Source organism: Molothrus aeneus, chromosome 6 (assembly GCF_037042795.1).
Source record: "Molothrus aeneus isolate 106 chromosome 6, BPBGC_Maene_1.0, whole genome shotgun sequence".
Lineage (NCBI taxonomy): Eukaryota > Metazoa > Chordata > Aves > Passeriformes > Icteridae > Molothrus > Molothrus aeneus.
The window spans coordinates 31992551-32014880 of NC_089651.1; the positions used below are offsets into that span (position 1 = coordinate 31992551).

General features: G+C 35.4%; 1 protein-coding gene across 2 annotated transcripts in view; it reads right to left on the reverse strand.

Moving 5' to 3' along the window:
- The window catches only part of SPRED1 (sprouty related EVH1 domain containing 1), a 57959-nt gene that overhangs the window by 13341 nt on the left and 22288 nt on the right, over positions 1-22330 (reverse strand). For both annotated transcript variants that reach the window (XM_066551534.1, XM_066551533.1), the window contains 3 exons: positions 10283-10457; positions 2262-2430; positions 928-977 (listed from right to left, as the gene is read on the reverse strand). In XM_066551534.1, coding sequence (XP_066407631.1) covers positions 928-977; positions 2262-2430; positions 10283-10426 — 363 coding nt within the window. In that variant the 5' untranslated portion in view covers positions 10427-10457. The remainder of the gene's footprint in view (positions 1-927; positions 978-2261; positions 2431-10282; positions 10458-22330) is intronic.

The following is a 22330-nucleotide window of genomic DNA, read 5'->3' on the forward strand; positions in this document are numbered from 1 at the left end:
TTGTTTCTTTGCCATCTTCATAATAATTTAAATTTCTGCACTCTGAAAACTGAATATATGTGTGAATGAAGACACAGCTTTCCCTTAAAACCATACATAAGAAGGGAAAAATGACAAGCATACATAGACACAAGTAGGACTTCCTCACTTATAATATAGTTATTCACTCTGCATGTGTATGCGTATCTATATCTAATCTATAGCTATATATCCATCCATAATGGTTTTTTATACTGGCTTTTTAATTACATGATTCTTGGATATTGCCAGGCAGTGCTATGCATCAGTGTTACCATACTTATGGTACATGATATGGTATGCTTATACAGTACTCTAGCTCTGAAGCACGGTTGGACATAAATTTTTATCTCTTAAGCCATTATGACCTACAGAAATTGAAGAGTGCAAAAAGAAGATCAATAAAAACTTGAATCTCAGTAAATGACTACTTTATTTTCAGTGTGTTTTTAAAAACTGAACTTCTGTCTTTGTTTGGACAAGATCCTCTCAACCATTGTCTCAGCATCTTTTCAACTCTAACCATTTGAAGTTAAAGAGTTTTATCACTGCAAAGGGAAATCAAGGAAACAAACAGGATGTATAAGTAGAAAGATTCTTCATGCCTCTACTTTGTTTCCCAGAAGAATATTTCTTATTTCAATAAGATCAAAGAGGACATATAACTTGAACACATACTGAACTTAAAAATTAAACTCAGGATATTTAATCATCCTATGGATTAAATAATAACTACTTTATTTAGGACAGATAATATTATAAGTCTTCTAGATAAGTCTTCTAGAACTTATTTCACTAAATTGAATTTTGCTATTGCTCTTATTTTGCTTATTCTCAGTAATGAGAGCAAAATCTCTTCAGTACATTTGTAAAATAAAAAATGCACTATTAATTTAAAAATTTACTCACTTGAAAGCAGTCTTCTGCCACTTCAACATCATTTTGGGAGGGTGGATAACCTTCATATAAAGAAAAAAAAGTAGACAAAGTTATTTTCTTCATATTTACCACTTACTGCTTCCAGTTATCCACATCATCTCTCAACATCCAGTAATGATTATATAAATATTGTTTAGGGTTTTAACCTATAGATCTCTGCATTTCAAGTTGATTTAGTAAGCATCATTTGTTTCTACACTGCATTTTCTATACTGAGTATTCCTAGCCACACTCCTCTCTCTTGTTCCCACCTTCCTTATAAAAGCATTTTCAAAGTGTCATCAGCAGTCAGAAGCAAGGGAGTATATTCCTTTTAATGTAGCATTTTGAAAACTAAAGGCAGACACATTTGGTTGGCATGAATGCACGCTGTTTCATTTTGCTATAAATCAGCAGAAATTGAAAGTGTGAGACCCTAAGAGAAAAAAATTACTCTCATGTTCTCTAAATATTTGTCTTGAAGGGATATGGATTGTACCAACAAATTTCCAAAGCAGTCATTAGAGTATGTCAAAAACATTTCCCTTCAGAAACATGCTCCTCCCTTCATTAGTAGGATAACACAAATAAAATCCCTAAAGTTACTTCTTACAAGCCTGAAAGAGATGTTCTTTCAATTCAATAGACACATGTTCTCTTCCCTCCCTGTCTCAATCCAGAAATACATTTATCATATTTTCAGCTTAGAATCCAGGCTTGACGATATCCTTCAGTTTGCTCACTGGTTTCCATTAAATCAGTGAAGCTCTGGAACTTCATTCCAGAGTGGGCCATATTGTTATCTGAGTAAATTCTTCTTCTGTTCCTAAAAAACCTGTCCTCAGAACCATGCTGAACACAGAACTACTACTAACTCAGCTGTTAGTAAAAAATAAAACTATTAACTGAAAGTATGTGTAGCTAAAAAGAGAACTCAATAGGTCACAAATTATTCAACTTCCCAGCTTATCCTACAAGAACACAGGAGTTGCAAAAAGCTTCTAAGATCCAAGTGAGAGAATATTACACTCCAGCTTCCTCCATTTCTTCATGTCTAAAAGAAAGAGGCAATGCTTTATTATGTAGGGATGTTTCAGGAAATTACCTAATTAGTGTTTGTGAAACAATTTAAGACACTTGAATGAATGGCACTTTAGAAACGCCAGAAGTACTATTTCAAAAACTATTAAAATCCCGATATATATAGATTAATCCACATCCTTAAATACCGTCAAGGAAAATGTTACACAAAGTGCTTTGACATCTTTTTTAGTAAAGACTCAATATTCTTCCACCCCACCAAGTCTTTCACCTGAAATATGTACCTTGAGAAATATCCTCTACTGCTCTCCGAATACCTCTATCAAATGCTCGTGCATCAGCAGGACTCTGAAATGTGAGGCCAAACTTTTTGTCATCAATCTTCCAGTGGTAAAAAGTAGGAGTAACTTTGTTGTAAACAAGGTCTTTCTTTAATGTGCATTCCAAGACCACCTTTCAGAAAGAAAACAGAAGGAAAAAATATCAATGATGAATATATAAAATTTGAGAACAAATCGTAGTCTTTGTGAACCACATAAAACATACATCATAGAGGTCCCTTTTCAAATTTCTTCCTGCTGCAAGGATGTAATTTTAACCTCATTTCCATTATGGCCTAATTATTCACTATCAATTGCTGTTAAATAGTACAGGTTGAAGACACTATTTGTATACTGAGTCAACATTCCTGTTCAAAAATCTCATACCCATAAAAGAATCTCATACCTGCAACAACCAGTACAGACTTGGTAGATGTTCAGCAAATGAAATAGGGCACATCCTCCCAAAAAGTATTATGTGTGCTGGTATCAAATTTTACTGTATCACTGAGATCTACAAAATTTTTTAGCACTAGACTAACTTCATGCTGCTTTCAGGCAGATTTTCAGATTTCTCTCAGAAAGGCTACTAGACAAGTGAAAGTAATATAAGAGAATTCTTTAAAAAAATGAGATTAATAAAATCTTTGTAAGTGTATTAGTGCCCGTGCCTAGACAAAAATACATCTGTGTATTGCATTAAAAAAAAAGAAGTAACTGCAAATAATTAACAGAAATATTTGGCTACAAAATCATTAGAGGTATATATGTACACTCAGTTCTAAAGCAAAGTCACAGTCTTCACACTGAATCATAAAATGGTTTGCGTTGAAAGAAACCTCAAAGGGCGTCCAGTTCCAAGCCCCCTGACATGGGCAGGGACACCTTCCACTAGACCAGGTTGCTCACAGCTCCATCCAAAATGGCCTTGAACACTCCCAGGAATGGAGCATTCACCACTTTTCTGTTCCAGTGCCTTACCACCCTCACAATAAAGAATTTTTTTCTAGTATCTAATTTAAATCCACCCTCTTTAAATTCAAAGCCATTCTGCCTTGTCACTATATTCTCTGTTAAATAATCCCTATCCAGCTTTTTTTGCAGGCTCTCTTCAGGTACTGGAAAGCCTTATCATTTCCCCTTTAAATAGACTGGTTTTAAAACTATATTTGTATTTTTATTTTACTGGTAAAAATTATTTTAAGCAGCATTGTTGCACTGAGTGTTTATTGATTAAAAAAAATCCAATGTGAACAAGAAAGTATGGAGGGAAATGCATTGATCTGCTCCCATTGCAGTATGATAAAGCTCCCAATAAGATATATCTCTCTGTGTTGGTATTTGATGATGGAGGCCTACACTGACTGAGAGATGAGGAATTTCAATATTCTATCATTTCACTGACGTACTGCTAGAATTTTTTCAATTTTTGTTTTGTTACATATGTGGCTTTTTAAAAGAAAAAATAGGGAATTCCTCACAGAATACAGTAAAATTAGTTCAAGTTCAAACAACTGCAAAAACCCCTCAAACTTAAAAAAATATAAATATATATATATTTGGGTTATTCCTACATATTCTTTGCATTCCTCTTCTCCTTTCATTGTCTAATTATTACACAGGCAAATAGGTTTTTTTCTCTTGCACTTCATTATTTATTCCCCCTACAACCCACCAGTAATCATCTCCTCTCAACTGTTACTGCCTTTTACCTCTGCCTCTAGAAGGATAATAATCTATCTGCACATATAAACTCCTTTAGCATTAATATAATTTTTTGTTTCTCCACTCAAATCTCCCTAAATGGTCAACAATATGTAGGTAAAAATGCTTACAAGAAAACATAAAAAGGAATCTGTTTGCTGTAGGTCTGTGGGAAAAATTGTTGCAGGAAGAAAAAAAGGATTATTCTGCAGTTCTAAGGTGCATCAAATAGTTGTTCTTTGTTCCTCTGGATGATTTTAAACTTGCTTCCTCTTTCAAAGAGCAGTTAAAAAGGAAGGCTTCTCACACCACTGCCTTTTCTAGGTCTGAGAGCTCTTTAGGGGGAATCTCTAATACATTAACACCAACTATTTTGTCTGCCATGTCATCCAAAACATCAACAAAAAGTACTGCAAGCCTGATTTTATAGCATTACAATGATTTTCTGGTGCTCAAGGGATTAATCCAGATTACTTCATACTGAAAATTCATACCCAGTAAATGTTACCACTAGAGATTAAAACTGGACTAAAACTTCACTGAGTAGAAGTTAGGGTTTTCAAAGAGACGCAAACCAAACTATAAAATTCCCAAACCAACTCCCTCCAGCCCAAAAAGCAACACTCACCCCCTACTTCCAACCCTCACATATGATATAACAAGCTTTGATTAGCAAAACAAGTAAACATCCCATCCAACACTGTAATTGTTTTCAACTTGATTCAAGGAAACAACACATTTGGGGGAGTGACACTGATTTTTTCCCCATTTAAACCTGTATGAAAACAAACTGCTTAACACAGAAGATACAAGTGAAAAGGCATTGAAAAGGGAAAAATATGTTGCATTAAAATTAAGCAAAACTTGATTCCTGCCCTACCTGAGAGAAAGCTGAAAAGCTATGGGTCTCAATTAGCAGTGAGACACAAACTTATAAACATCCAGCACTTCGATATTATTTGTTGCACTCAGAAATACAAAAAAATGCAAAACAGATTAAAAAACATACCAACCATCCCCAGAAGCATTTTTCTTTCCCTGAAACACTTCTATGCTTCACAACAATAGTGAATTTTTTAATTATAAAACTTAATTTTGCCAAAGGCTACCTTATGCTCAAGCATGTGAGCTATCATGAGGGCTAGGGAGGAAGTATCCTCATACACATATTCTCCAAGGCCTGGAAATGGAAACCAAGCTTTTTCAATGCGGTTATATTTCAAAACTCCAATTATTTTTAGTGTGCTTTGCTATGGTTCAGAACTCTCCACATCATAGGTGAAGATCATATACTCTTCCACATCGTTATCCAAAATATGCACTCCCAAACCATTTTAGGTAGACCTTCCCCAAGATCTCCAGGGATAAGCACAGCAAAGGCCTGAAAAATTGTAAATAAAATGCCTACAGCTTAACTAAGCTGCATTTCCAAAAACATCCCATGGGCTTCTGTTCTGAAGGTTTTCTTCATTTGGAGATTTAGATATAAGACTTCCACACCAATATGAAACATCTACCTTGGCACATAATGAAAAATGTTGCAGAATCATCAGACTCAAGACAGAAGAAAAACAGATCCACGTGACCAAAATTTAAATTCTCAGAGCATAAATACAGGGCCCTATTTATGCTCTATGTCTCCTGTTATTTAATTAAAAGCTCCTTTTAATATCTAGATGTCATTAAATGTAACAATAATGAATTCATTGCTACTCAAAAATATTTGTTAGCCTAATGTTTCTTTTCTCACCTCTAAAATCTAAATCTTTAAAGATAATAAAATCTATTTGGCTTATGTAGCCAATATCAATCTCCAGAGTCAGAAATTTTCTACTTCAGCACTTAAAATCCAATTACTTTTAAACAGAAATAAAATGACATCGTTATTTAGAGCTTATTTCAGAGAAAAAAAAAACAACAAACCAAAAAAAACCCCAAAACTTTTGCATTTGATACAAATTTCTATCTTGGTAACAGACCCAATAATTGAACTAATTGAACATTTTGAGATCCTGGATACTATTGTACTGTTTTCTAGCTGTAGTTTCAAAGCTTGCAAGAGCACATGTAAGATAGACAGCTTCACTGTTTCTCATTCCTAACCCAAATCTATAAACATGTAAGCACATCATTTTTCAATGCCTATTCTGCTTTACTCCTGGGAACAAGCAGCATGACCTGCGTGTATTCATGCTAGAGTATACGAACCCGTACCACAGTAACCATTTGACAATTATTCCATGCATACTTTAGATTCAGTTCAAAAAAGAAGATGATGTACTGAGTTGTACTACAGTCCATCAGAATCAAACTTCCCTCAAACTTCAAACACAATTTAAAAAGTAAATATTTAAGTTTGTAAACAGGAGATTTTTAGAACAGAAAGGTATTTCTATTCAGTTTTAGCTTTGTGTCTCTTCCTTTACACAATTAGTTTTTATTCAAAGGAAAGATTTTAAACTTTGTTACTCCTGATTCATGATCTAAAAGATAGTAGTAATATTTTTTTTTCTCCTTTAATGAAAACCTGCATGGCAAAAGTCTGGAGAAGAAAATAAACCAGAGAAGTCTATGAAACTTTGCATTCAAGAAGGTAAAATTCACCAAAGCCTAAAAACTAGTAAGTTTGAGCCTAATATGTGCTTAGCTACTGAGATAGAAGAGAGCTACAATAAACACATTGAAAGAGAGAACAGCAGATCTGACCAGGTTCTGAGGGAGTGCAATTGTTCCAAGCAGACTGGCTGGAGCCTAATCTAGGAAGGTGATTATAATAAAGGGGGGAAAGTGTAATTATGGGAAAAGTCTTCATGAAATACCCTTACATTCCAACACAAATCTAAACAACCTGTGCAAACTAGTGGGAACCATTCTCTCTCAAATTAATTCGATGGAGCCATCACTTTGATTTTCATCTCCGATAACTAGGATGCTTTCTGTGAACGCCACAAGATGTTTTAAATAGCTGTGTACTGCACAAAAATTATGGAAGTTTACATGTGGACTGAAGCTGATTCATAGAAGGGCTGACAGCAACCTGCCCCTCAGGTCTAAAAAGAAACAAGATGAGCCCTCTCCAACAAGGATCTTCAATATTTTGATGTTCATTTCAGAGTATTTAATTTATACAGCTGACTTACAGACTGAGATCTATTGTTATAACTAAATGCCTTCATAGCCTATAAAATACATGGAAAGATCTAGAACACTGAAATGGAACTGCAATTAGTGTGAGAAGCAGCAACTAAAGCTAATTCCTCTTCAGTATAACCATTTAATAGGCATCTGGAAGATACCTCCAGCAAACACCTCATCTATGGATTTCAAACTGGTTTAGAGAAAATTTCACCTTTCACAATCTGACACATTGGTTAAACAGTTATACTGGCATTATGATTCCCATTTATCTTAGGTAAAAGCTATAGATCTGAACTCCATTTACTTTCTAACCTAAGATATTTCAAAACCTATGCTTCTCCATGTCAAAGAAAAGTGTTCCAAGTTCCACACTCTAGGTTTTCAGGTTAAGGGAATTTCTGCACCTTTTCTGGAAGCTAAGCCAGTTCACAAAAGAAGAGACTTATTGGCTAGAGAAAATCAAGATATAATCTTGATTAGAAAGGTATTTTAGCAACATGTAATGTGACTTTAGAGAATGTGGGGAAGATGATTTGTAAAAATTACTTTCTCTTTTAATCCACAGAAGTATTTTCAGAAACAGCTGTGTGTACCTTGCAAAAGCTTCAGTGAAATGGAAACCAAAATATCTACAAGTCCAAAGTGACTTGTAGATATTACAGTAGATTATTAATTAAACATTCCTGAAGACACATGTACTCAAAGTCTGAATAACTGAAATGTTAGAAACTGTTTAGGAAGCTTTTAAAAAAAAATTGTAATGCTCTTTTCAAATACAATGGCAGAGCAACCAACTAAACAGCATACTACTAACTTCAAAGATTATTCAGCCATTGAGATTTACCAAGGGCATTCTAAAATGAGACTAAAGGGAAGTTGGTGCACAGGAACAGTAGATTCAGCATAACACTTCCACAACATCTGAACATTATCAAAATATTTGGTGTCAACTCAATAGCAAATACAGTGGCTTCCACTTTTACTTTACTTTAAAATAAAAATTAAAATATATAATTATTATGAAATATAATAATCACCTGTCAATTCTATTTGGACTAAAACCCCACTTGTTTGACTTCATTAAAGAAAAGGTTAAAATTTGTGCTTGAACAGTGAATCCACAGGAATATCCTAAGAATGAATGTAAAACCATTAACTATATTGAAAGCATAATGATCAGAACAGTTTTAGAATCAGTGATGTGTCCAACAGAATTTCTTGTTCAGTGCCTGCTATCTTCTGCCCTTCTAAATAAGCGTCATGACCTAATTTTGTCATCACATTTCTTGGTGTAGGATCTTGTCCCTTCTGTGCCAAGTGGGGTCTTGCTGCATTCCATAGAACTTGGTCGTTAATTCATTACACATTAGCTGTTGCTTATAATTGCATTAATTCATATAAATACATGAATACACAGTGACTTTCATTCAGTTATCAATTAATTACTGGTTCTCTAGCGTTCTTCTCCACACCCTAAATTTACATTTGTTAGTTCCCTGAGTTTTATTCAATATGCACAGGAGAGATGTGCATCCTAGCTGCACTTCTTCCACCTTTTATCCCGTGTTTTGGAGAGGCTGACTTCCAACAGCAACTTCCCATAACTACAGCAAGATTACAATCTTGTTAGGTCACATTTGGGGGGCCTAAGTACAAGGAAGACAGATGGACACAGGATGGGACACACACACCAAAAAGCCAAAAACAAAACAAACTGTTCAAGACAAAAAATGTTTGGAAAAAATATTCATGCTAACATGAGCTTGATTTTAGACAGGAAGAGGAGGAGAAACATTTAAAATCTTCTACCAGAAGTGGAAACAAAACAAGTCTTGCTGAGGGGAAATGGGAGAGAGGACACTGCAAACAGATCAGGACACTGATGACCGGACAGTTTTATATGCATGCAGGCAAGACATTAAACCAGTCTCTACTTTGGAGCATTTTATTATTTTTAAGGTAAGCTGTGAATATTCCAAGTATTAAGAAAAAATTATCAAGTATCTCTAAATGCAATTAAGCTTCTCAAAAAGAGCCTCGACAAGACTAAAAAAAGTTCTAAAGGGAACTACTGCAAAGTGAGGAAGGAACTGCAGGTGCACGTAGCTGTGCGGGAACACAGGGTACTCTGCTAATTGCGCTACGCCCCACTGAAACAACTGAGTCAGCAGAATTTCTATTTATATGCTCTCTTCCTACAATAGTCACAGTCAAGGCAGAAAACTCAGCAGTCCTGCCTCAGGGAAGAAACTGGTGTGCTTGAGGAAGGGTCAGCAGTACAGTATAGGAAGTAATTCTATCTTTTAAGCTTACAGAGGAGTCAACATTCATTTGCCGAAAATAATAAATTCTTGAAAAAAGTCATTAAGATGGAGCTTTTGTGCATTCTCTACTTCTTTGTTTCCACAGTAAAACACAGCCCCATTCAGAAATCTGTTTGCCATACAAGTAACCAAGCAATCCTTAGTAAGCCCATTTTGTCTTCCTTAGGTCTGCATGTAGAAATGGCTGAGATCCTGCACCTGGATCTCACCAGTTTTCCTTTTGTAAGGCTGATCTTCGTGATGCCTCTTAAGAGACATTTATTACTGGCATTTTATGTAAGGTAGCTCATGAATTACTACTGTCTGTGTATTCATCGAGCCAGGTCAATTCTCAGACCTGTCAGCTTCATGCTGTCTTCCAATACAAAGTTGTTCTCATGTAAAATGGCTTCTTTTTGTCATAGCCATATTCCACAGCTAACCAAATCACTACTGAGCAATTCCACCAGGTTTCGTGTTCTTAATAAAGTTTTCATTTCCAACACTCCTAAATGCAGTATCACTGGTATAGGAACACAATTTAACGCTAATCTTTCTTTGGAAGAAAAATTAATAGCAAAATTTTTCCCAATATGGATGGAAAGTTCCAAAAAAAAAAATCAATGCGCTTGATTCTAGAAAAGCACAATCAAAACCAAATACCTGGCTCTTTTGCTACACAATCACAGATATAGAGAAGTTCAGCAGCAGCATTAGACTGAGACTACAAATTTACTTTGTAGTTTATAGGCAATAATAAGCAAGCATCTATACCTATGTCCCGTATAGTTTTAGTATCATCTATTTTAGTATCTCTATTAAATAGATAAAAATTGTTACCGTTTTATCCCTGAGTCGTTCTCCATGGATAAGAAAATCAGCACAGCTATTCTCTTCCTGGGGAATGACTTTGAAGACTGTGACACAGCTTAGTCCACCCCCTCCAAGTGGTAACCATCCACCACTTGAGTCATCCCGGGTCATCACCACAGCTCGCACTCGTGCATAACTATTACTGAAAGAGAAGCAAAAGAAGACATTAGTTTTCCATAAACAAAGTCTAGTAAAACTTAAGCCAAGTTAAAAACAAAATAAAACCAACAAATCCACAACCAAGATCACAATAATTAGCACTGTCTTTCCACAAACATCACCTAGAAGAAAACAATTTAAGACCACCCTCTAAAAAATGTTCCTTTATATTTTTGTGCCTTTATTAGGACTTCTCAGAGGTCAAGGTTTTTTGCAAAGAGGCTTAACCAGAGAACATAATTGACAAATCAAAACTCATATTCTTCCAAAAACTTTATACTCAATGATCTAGCTAGAGGGCAGGAAAGAGAAAATGAATCAACTCGTGATTTATTTTAGACTAATCATGAAGCCAGTCAGCCACCATGAAATTGCACAGAAAAAAGAATAAGAAAACAGAAAGAGGTCAGCCCTTCTGTCACTGAAATCCAAACAAGAACAGGCTTCTAGCCAGAAACCCTGCTTCCCTTCATCCATCCCTCCTCCCCATGCATATAACTTGTTCTTTGCAAGGGTAGGTCAAGATACACATGGTGGGGTTTGAAAACAGAACCAGTTACAACTACTTAAGATCCACATTTGCAATGTCTACTTGCTGCTTCTCTCCTATATTTGTATTGTGTGTAAAATTACTTTAATTTTACAATCTAACATTTTTCCATCATTTAGTATTTTTATAAAATAAACAAATTATTACCATGTCATTACTTAAAAGCCAAACTCCAGAGTACTGGAAAAAGAGGTTTTGGTCACTTCCCTCTTTCTCTGCTCTTAGTTTTTTCTTTTAAATTAAATGAAAGCTTTTAGTTTTGGTTATGAATTTGCCACTATATCACTTGGAAAACTCCATGGTTTGCAAGGATAAGAGGCTACATTTGAAGGACAGTTTACTGGATGAATGTAGCAGTTGATGATTGAACATTTCAATACCTTAAAATAAGGTGTTATCTTTTTGCAACATATTCCTGATTGAGGGTTTAAGTATTTATGCCACTTAGCACCAGTGATGTCAAACTTAAGGGCTGAAGAAGAAATATTAGAAGAGATTCAAGTTGTTCCTTCTATATTTGAGATAAAATTATTAATGAAGCTGTTGCACTTTTAAAAGATCACTGCTGTATTTCCAACATCCCCCTGAAAATCCCAAAAATAACAAAGGTAGGCTTTTTTGCATAATTAATATGTTACATTCTCACACACATGTATGATTCATAAATATGATTCACTTGTGTGCATATATATACACACACACAAACACACACATATATATATATAAGAATTTTGCTGCAAGCATGTAAAGCCTAAGTATATAACGGTTTGTAAAATGGAAAATTTTATAAGACTATAAATTTTTAGCTTGTGGGCAGCTGTATTTAGTTTGCTGCCTCTGAGCACAGCCCCCTCCTCTCTCTAAATCTCATAGTTAAAATGATGTTCAGTAAATGTTGCTCACCATTTCTTTACCAACATCTTTTAGTAAAATACTCAAACAGAGCTGAGAAATATAATAAAGAAAAATCCAATCCTTCCTGGTATGCATCTATCACAATTTCAATATCTGCAAACACAACTGGCTACATCTCAATGCTGAATAATATTCCTGAAAGTTGAATCATTTATTCACTGGTCTCTATCACTGTGTTTCACTCAGAGCTAAGGTCAGACTGCAGTTGTGCACTTCATACACAGGTAGTCTCATCCCATTCCTCTCAGAGGAGCCTCTTCTAACAGAAACTGAGGACACCAGGACTCTCCTCTAAACCAGTAAGAAATAGGATGTAACAATTGGTTAAGCCTAAAAACTGTCTTTGTATTCTCAATTTAAGTGAACTACAAATTTAGCTTTTAAGTTTTTCACTCTATAAATTTGGTTGCAAATCTGAATATTAAGAGTTTATTTGTATATCAACTGACTGCAGCAAGAATTCAGTTAAGGAGAACTTCCCTTAGGCTACATGAGAAAAACCTACAACATTAATTTTTTCTTAAAATGGAAGTTCAAACTCCACATACATTTTCTTTCCAAGAACTGCTAAGAAGCAAAGACAGAGGCTTAAGCTACTTCCATTCAATAGAGTTCTTTGTCAGTGTTGGGGTTTTTCCCCCTATCCTACACTGAGATGCTTAGTCTGGTCTAGTTAACAATCTTTAGATTTGCTTTTCATATATTCCAAATGAATGTTTTAAATATTTAGCCTTTCAAATATTTTAGAAACTACTATCAAATCCACTGCATTAGTGCAAAATAAAATTCTCCAAAAGGTAATATTTAATCTACAATTATTAAATTGAAATTAGCCAGTTTTTCCATATAACCATCCTGTAAATCCATATAACCATTCCTTGTGGACAAATTTTGTACTTGCAAAAATGCCTAAGTCTACAAAAAGATTTTTAGTTTTATGTTTCTGTTGGTGGTTGTTTTTAAATTTTTTTTTGTATTTGAATGAAACTCACAATTGGTAACAATAGCTATTTTTAGCAACAACACAAGCTGGTTTGCAATTAACCAGAATGCAGCAGCAGGACCTATAAATGATTCCCATTTCCAAAATCCTCTGCAAACAAAACAGGATCTGCACGTCACACTATTGGCACTACAAAAGCACTTGGAAGTCTTGTATCTGTAAGCATTATAGCCCCATCTACTCTTGGGAACTTTAGAACAATTGTTAAATTGCTGGTGTACCTTAGCAGTGGGAAAAAGGGCAGACAAGGCTCTAGTGTTTTCCTAACACAGCCTAAGGTTTTTACCTACTCTTGCATGTTTAGCAGCTCTATCAGGAATACCTGAACAAAAGAAAAACCAAACAGAGCAATCAGTCGAGCACTGCTCTTACAAAGCCTTTTACCAAAGCTACCATAAGAGTGTGAAATGGAGCATGAAGGCAGCATTGCAACAGCAGGTCCAAAGCTACTGTACAGCCAACCTTTCCTGAGACTCCCTGGTTTTGGTTGTGGCCACTGGAAATTCTTGAGGCAGAGCAAGGTTTAAAGGAAATGGTATTCTGGACAAAGGAGCATGCTGCTTTCTTAAAGTCAGTACTGAGGTTCAGTAAGACTGGGGACAATGACACTTGGAATCCAAGATCTTCTACTTTTTAATAAAAGATGTCCTTACTTTTTAATAAGTGAGGAAACAGATCTCTCTAACAACAGAGTGCCTCAGGTAGGAGATAAGAGTATGGTATTCTAATATGATTAAAGATCACATTAGAATAAAAAATTTTCTCCTTTATAAATTGGAATAAAGGCGAAAGAGAAAAAAAAAAGGTTATCTACACTATTTTTTCCCTCTAGCAGTGAAGACTTACTGAAGACTACAGCATGTGTCTGAGTACTATAGCTAGTAAACCTGAAACAAAGCAATTTTAAGAAAGCGTAATAAATATGTTGTGTGAAGTTTCATTCTAAAATTATAATCTAATGAAGATTATTATACCCAAATCAAAATCTGAAGTGGGGTGAATTAAGCAGTCGAAGAAAGCATTAGGGGCAAAATCAAAAGGTTATAAATCATAAGTGGACAGGAAAGATATGACCTACAGTCCTTGTGTGCTTCTATCACTGCAATGCTCTTGGGCCCAAACTGACTTACAAGCTGGATGACTAAACCATTGTGCAAGTGCAGGAGGCACATCACTGGCCAAGAGGGACCTTCAGCTCAGCAACTAAGGAACAAACCTGCTTTTGGTGGCTGGGGAAGGAACACAATTGTAAAAAGGGGAAGAGATGTTGGGGATAGTGGGGAAGCAGCTGTCTTGTTGCTTTACATATATTTTAACCTAGTTTCAACAGTATGCAAATCCTTTCTCTCCTAATTAATATTAAACATTGCCATTCTTCTACTTGTACTGCATTTTGCATATTTCTATTTTAATATAGGACTGAAAAACAAAAGCAATTTCAGAAATGTTACTTAAAGCAATTGTATTGTAATTGCAAATTCTTTTTTTTTAGTACTATACAGCTACTAGCATTATCATCGAGAAACCTGAATCTGCAAGTGGAGTTATAAACTGAACCATGAGAGAAACTGACTATAATACTATAAAACTAACTGAAATAATATAAAAATATTTCGAATTAAAATTTCTTTCAAAGCTGGAAAGCAGATTTGAAGAAAAGGACCTCAAATTTCATTTTCACCAAGCTTAACACAAGCCAAAAACATGCCCTTGAGACAAAGGAGGCCAACAATTTCGCCAGCAGGTCCACAGAGGCCGATCCTCTGTCTCTACTCAGCCCTACTGAGGCCACACCTGGAGAGCTTTGTCCAGTTTTGGGTTTTCCAGTACACAAGAGACATAGACCCTGGAGTGGGTCCAGCAGAGTACAACAAAAATGATTAAGAGACAGAAGCATCCATCATATGAGGGAAGGCTGAGAGAGCTGGGACACCTTAGGCAGAAGAAGAAAAGACTTGTGAGTATCAGTGTATACAAACAGCTCAAGGAAGGATAGACAGTGCAAAGAGGAGAGACAGAGGCTCTTTTCAGTGGTGCCCAGTGACAATGAACACAAACTGAAACACAGGAAGTTCCATTTGAACATAAGCAATCGCTTGTTTGCTGTGAGGGTGCCTGAGTACTGACACAGGTTATCCAAAGAAATTGTGTAGTCTCCATCCTTGGAGAGTTCCAAAACCCACCTGGACACAGTCTAAATACAATCCATGAATATATGGGTTAATTTAGAAGAATTCATGATACTTTGAAGCAAGAGTTGTCACTGTGCAAACTGCTATTTAAACACTTCTGACAAGGCAAAGGGAAAAAAAAAGGCATTCTGAAAAATCATGACACACTCTGCTATGAAATTGCACTATCTTTGCTGGCACCCACGTAACAGTTCCAGTCTGCTCTCCAATGTGAAATGGTCATGGATCAAGGCTCTTACCTTTGACTGGCATTTTACACACATACTTTAGTCCCTTCAACTTCTGCTGCAATATACTTTTGTGTTTGTAGCCTTACCAAAAGAGCATACATTGGCTTTTTATGGTTCTTATTATCCAAGTAGCTTAGCAGAAGACCTTATGATTCCCAGCTAGAGAAGTGCTCATGAGTACATGCATGTCCACATACCAAAAGGTACGCTCAGACCACTAAGCTAAAGTCTCTTTTACTTGCAGATAGCATTTTTTGAGTATTGACTCAATATAGAAAGAAAAATAATGTCACCAATACCAGATGATCTTATCGGTACACTGCTGATGTTATAAACCCTTTGTTACTAAAGGTTTAGAGAATGAGTGCCACTGACACAAAATATTAATGACTTACCTAAAACAGAAGGAGATGCAAATGAAGCACAAGTGCTAAAGAAGACATAATTTACATCAAGAAAATGTATAACAGCGCATGTTCTGATTTTTTTAATGAAGAGGATATTGCTATAATAACAGCTACTAAATGAGGCTTCGCTTAAAATGTCTGTTACCCTCCTCCTCTCAAAATTATATCAACAAATCAGAATATACACCAAACTCTTACACTAGTAGAATGCAAGACTTGTCAGATTTTCTCCTTTAAAAAGAGGCAAGAGGTATTCCTCATAATAAACAGCAAATGTGCATGGCTACTATGCCTAGGAAGTTTATTTCTTTGAGGAGTTTAGCAAGGAAAGACATGGATTTCTAGAAGGAACTACAGACAAATGCTGTTACATTTAGGATATTGGTAACCACACTGATTTACTGAAGAGCTTTGGATTTTGTCAAAAAACCTGAATGGAACATTTCTGCTCAAATAACAAACACCCCAAAACCAATAAAACGAAAGAAAACAACAAAAAGAAATTCTATTTACAGAAACCTGAGCTACCAAGCAAAATAGCTTGAACCCAAAATGGCAAAAGGAAAAAGCTACATGGGAACCAGTATTACAAAAGCAAGGGATAACTGGTATCCTGAAAGAGCCAAAAATACATTATTACAATTACTATTTAGTAGAAGAGGCTCATAAAACAAGCTGTTTAACAGTGGACCTACAATTCAAAAGGGAAAACGAGACACAAATGAACAAGTGTCAAAATACTATATTGCTCTCATGAAGTGTTCTTTTGGACACAATATAAGAATAATTAAAAAAAATAAAAGTAGGAATGGGGTTATAGTGTTCCTATTTGAATACAGACAATTTAAGATTTATCTCCATGTAAAGTAATCAATGCTGCAAGGAAGAAAGGCTGCAGCTGTAAGCTCTTTTGCAAAGCAGAAGAACATATGAAGAATGGAGAAGCTGTTCAGATTTGAAACCATCAAAATGACATACAAAGCACTTATTTGACGTTTGTGTGAAAAGCATTTTAGCCCTGTTCCCCAGCATTTTCTCTTCTTTGATAATTGTAGCTAGTTTCTATTACTTCGGTATGTCATCTGTGAGGGTTGGTTAAATGAAGTAATATTTATCACACTAAAGATAAACACATACTTGGATTCTACTCCTTTTAAAGAAACTTCCTTCTGAAGGCCTAAATAAAAAACCCAAACAAACTTATTTTTCTTTCTACCCTTCCCCACAAAATTAAAAAGACTCAAGGTAGCATTTGAAGGTGGTTCTACAGGTTTTGGACACGTAGCAGAACTAAATAAATAGCATATAATATGTAATTTCCCTTTGCAGTGGCTTATGAGATAAGGTGGACATGGAAGATGCTTTTTGATCACTTCCACAGCTGCCTGTTCACAACAGAGGACTGCTGGTACCAAGGACTTCTGGATTAAATTCCATCCAGTTTTAGGAAGATGGGTAACATAATTTGAGTGGTCAGATCCTGGTACTCATGTACCCTCCAGGTTTAATGGGGTTTTTGCCTCATTTTTAAGTGCTGACAGTCATAACTCCAGAAATATCCACTCGCTATTCTAGCATTTCTTCCCTTTTCTGCACATATTCTCATAGTTTTTATTTCTTCCTTACCACAGAATTTCTGAAGATCCACAGGAATCTCTTCATCCCATTTATAACACAGAACTGTCTGCACTCTCTTTTATTCTGTGAAATCATTACTTGTTTCTTACCAAGCTATTGGGTACTGATGCCATGTATTAATTCTGATTTGCTTACCGTGGAAACATATAGAGAAAGATGGAAAAGCTCACATATGAAACAAGAGAAAGAGGTTTAGTTTGGGTGGTTTTAGTGAGAAAAGTTACCATTTCTTTCCAACCTTGCAAAAACAAAGAAACATCTAAAGAAATGATGGAACACAAACTTTTCATTTTCTTGAGCTCCTTAGCAAACAAGCACAAGTCTGCAGCCTAAGGCAGATTCCACTGAAACTAAGACAACTTGACACTTCCAGTAAATTTCATCAGACAGCACCATCCAGTCTAGATTTTTTTTTTAAGTGAAGCTTGCAGATTCAGTTGCACTTTTCATTTTCCTGGGAATACTACAATTTAGGGTAACAATTTATGGAAAGATTTTAGGTAATATTTGTATCTGAACAGGTCAGAATTCTCTCTTCTCTCACAGCCATTGTCCTCCAGTCTTATTTGCTCACAAATTCCAAGAATGAAGTATGCAAGTGCAATTAGATCACTCTCATTGTCAAAGCTGGTCATCTAGCCACTGAGGTTTATGGATTTCAGGACTGGAAACCCTCTTAACAGATGTGAATACATTAATCAACAAGCCATTTTGTAATAAAGTTCTAGACCACTAAAATAAGATGAAGGTAACTAACACATTCCTTTTAAACAATTTTAATTACCCTAAGGTACAGCAGACTATACTAAGTATATTATTTTCAAAAAAGCACCTGTGTACTTTTTATCCCAGTGCTTGTTGCATTTAGGAATAGAACTCCACAAAGGCTCAGATAGCTATTATTTTCCTCCACCTAAGAATTTATATAGCAAAAATAAAGGACAAAGCTGTTATACTTTCACAAACATGTCAGAAAACATCATCACGGACTTTTTGAATTTACCCTGCCTGAATTTCTGTCAGGTCATCCTGGACTACAGACCCTTTGGGCCAGACAGTATCTGTAATGAGCATCATCCAATGAAGCTCAGAGTTGCTTGTTGGTGTACAGAGCTCAGGGGCTGAACTGCTACATACTCTTGAACTTGGCAATGCATTATGGAAGAAAAAAGCATCAGATCTACTGAGCTTACTCACCTAAAATAATACTTGATATTAGGTAGGCAAGCACAAAATCTAAATTTTATTCTTACCACATTAAAAGAAATTTCTAAAAGGTACAGGTAATTTCTGGTATGCATTTCCCACTCAGTCTGCACAGAAAAGGAACAGAACCTGGAACCAAATAAAGCATACCCACACTTATAAAAATACTCAAACAGCCTTGCTGAGCTATGAGATTGCTAATGAATATTGTATACAAGAAACATTCATGTGGTTAAACCTATGTGAATTGAAACTGCAGCATCATTCATTGATACTGCTAAATCTAAAGCTTAACATTTACCTTGACGTGGCTTTTCAAGGACTTTAACCACAAAATATCAAAGTGATCTTGCAAAGCAAATTATATTCTAAGAAAACCCCTAATGCTAAATTTCTCCTTTTAACATAATAAAAAAAACCAGTAAACATCCAAAAAGAAGTTTCAAACATACGCAAATGGACAAATCATTAATGTCTACACTAACAAAACAGAAATACTACAAAACAAACTGCCACATGCTTAACAACATCAAAGTAAAACAGGAAGTCCGAATGAGCCTTAAGAAAGAAGCTTGTGAACTTAAAGAACCTTTTTAAAGGTGTATGTTCACTGACCAAAAAAAGAAGTTACCATTCCCTCGCTACACAGCACCACATTTCATGGCTTGAACCAGTCTTTTCTGTAGTTTTAACAAACCATGAATATTTCAGAGAGAGGAAGTAAACAGAAATAAACAAGCGAAAGACAAATGCAAATACTTGTATTATGATAGTCCATCAAACCAGAAAAAAAATATTAATAAGATTATACAAAATGTTTCAATGGTATGCCCTTTAGATTTGTCATACATCCACATGAATAATGTAACTTACATAGCTATTATGTAACTGGATTATTATGTTTGATAATCTCAGTAATAATTAGCAGTCTAACCAGCAGTCTAAGTATAGAAATAGGTGACCCACGGGCCCTAAGGTGAGAACACAGGAATTTTAACAACACATCCAAAAAAATAACTAAGCCTTGGTTTACTACATTCCCCATTCCAATTACTGCTAAAGTATTATTTTTCACAAGTTTCTACAAAAAGCTTCCTGTATTGAATATATGGGTTGTGTATGAACATAACACAGAGACAAGCAATAATAAGGCACTGTAAGGCCTCTAGGTTCAAAATCAAGATTATTTAATTTCCATTACTTGCTGCTTTTCCAGAAGTTTAGAAACTTGTAAGCAACTGCACAGAAAAAGAGTAAGGAGTATACATGCATTCTCCTTCCTCACCAAATATGTAATAAACCAAAATAAGAACAAATTCACACTTTATAAATGATAGTCATGAGAACTCCTACAAAAATCAGTGAATCGCTGTCCATTCAGAAACTTAAAAGGGATCCACCAGATACATTTTCCTTGTTTTGGCAACAACACAACCCTAAACAAAAGGTTACGACAGAAATGATGAGATGAGATAATTTAGTGTTATAATCACATCTCCTTGTTTCTTTTTTGGACTTTTAAAACCATTAATGCCATTAGAAGGATAATGGCCATAAACTGATGAAGGACAGGCTTAGATATTAGGGAGAAGTTCTTTACTGTGAGTGTGGTGAGGCACAGGAACAGGTTTCCCACAAAAGTGGTGAATGCTCCATTTCTGGATGTGTTCAAGCCTGTCTTGGACGGGGCTTTGAGCAACCTGGTCTAGTGGAAGATGCCCCTGCCCAAATCTTCCACTAGATGACCTCTGGGCTCCCTTTGATTGCAAATCATTCTATGATAAATTAGGGTAGAACTTCAACCTGTGGAAGAAATTCTGAAAAAGGTGATGGAGACAGCTAAGTCAAACCGCACAAGATACATGATTAGAGTACCAAGAAAGCAAGTGCAACATTGTGCAATGCAAGCTCAAAACAGTTTTTGGACAGTAGAATCCAAGCAAGGAGCGAAACCACAGCCTTTCAGCTACAGTCAATCTATGAGACAAAAACATCACATAGGAACAGCTAAGCAGATTTTTTTTTTCTGGTGCAGCTCTGACATCAATGTTGCACAGCTTTACTAGACAAAGCTGATTGCTATCCACTGTAAAAATGTTTTGAATGGCATTTTCCCCTTTTATTATACAAAATAAAGTGTAATACCTTATAAAATATAGGCTAAAGTACAAAACTAAAAAAACCTTACTAAATTAGTGAGATATACATGAAGCCATTCTAAAAATATTTGTGTCTTTGCATTTAACAATACTGGAAATGAATCATGGGTACATAATTGAAGAAATACAACAAGAAAATTAAATATCTCTGCTTAGAGAGACTGAAGACATTATATATTCAAAAAAAATAAGGAGAAATTAAACTGGTCGAACAGACAAATAGGTGTGGATGGAGAAGATCAAACTGAAGGATTTCATTTTGGCTCTTTCATTAGTACCCATGTGTTTTGTTACAGATCTTTGCTCCTTCTGCAGCAACAGAAGGACCTTCTATATTTACACTCTAAGGACAGGGTCTACTATCAAAACAGTGAGGATTACAAATAATTTTCCTTTATTATAAACAACAATGAATTTTGAGTACTTTTATCTGCAAGGATACTGTCCAAGTAATTCAAATAAGGCAGGAGAAGTCATTAACTGTTTTATTAGTTGAAGAAAAGCAATCAACATTTTTTTATGCATGCTGAAAAGCAAAATTGAAAGACCAATAGCATATTACAAGTAACTGCTTTGGTGGTGCTAACAATCTCTAAATTTTGAGCTAAAATGTTCACTGTTTAGGAATTTAAGCCTCAAGTATCAGCTGCATCACACATGTTCATCTGACAGAATTCTGTGCATTTTGCTCAAAACCCAACATTAGGAGTGCATTTATCACATATGAGCTTTACATACAGGATGTAAAACAGTGGTTTTGAGGGCTCTGATTCTTAAATTTGGTTGCTTAAATATCAAGAAATTATTTGAGTTGGAAGAGAAGAAAGACTCTTCTCTAGTCATGCAGCAATTCCTAGACAGATTCATTTCCCTATAAGTTCAATAATATCGGGAAGAATGGATAAAGAGTTTTTTAGCCAGTAAATTCTTAGAAATAGTAATACTGATAGAGAGAATTGATTATTTGAGTAGAAGAATTTTAGAACTGTCACTGCACTTTTAGATAGGATTTAGGTAGCTAAATCCCTGTAGCTCATCCTTGTTTTCTTCACCCCTGTGTTGACTGGGAAGTGTTGTGTGCCCAGTACTCAATACAACCATCTATATGAGGCATTTTCACAGAAGACTGAGTAAAAACCTAATATTGCCTATTCTACATAAAAAGATGATTAAAAAAAAACAAAGAAAAAACAGCTGACACAGTTGTTTCTTTAGGAAGCACCAAAAAAAAAAAAAAAGAGGATTGCGTAAAGTGTTACTTAAGGGGAAGAAGAGGAGCTAAAATGCCAGAAGTCAAGTAACCAAAGTGAAGTAATAGATGTTTCAAAGTGACATTAAAAGATTGGGGGAGGGAATATGGTTTGTATAGATTGTCTGCTGTCAAGTAAATAACAGTAGTGGAGAAACAAAAAAGAAGGAGAGGGGAAAAAAAGAAGGAGAGGAAAAATAAAATAAGGGATGCAGAACAAGTAGGAAAGAGAAAGGAAACAGTATCTCCTTTTCCCAAACAAGAAGCAGACATGAGGAAAAACTAGGTGCCCTTCATCACTGACAAG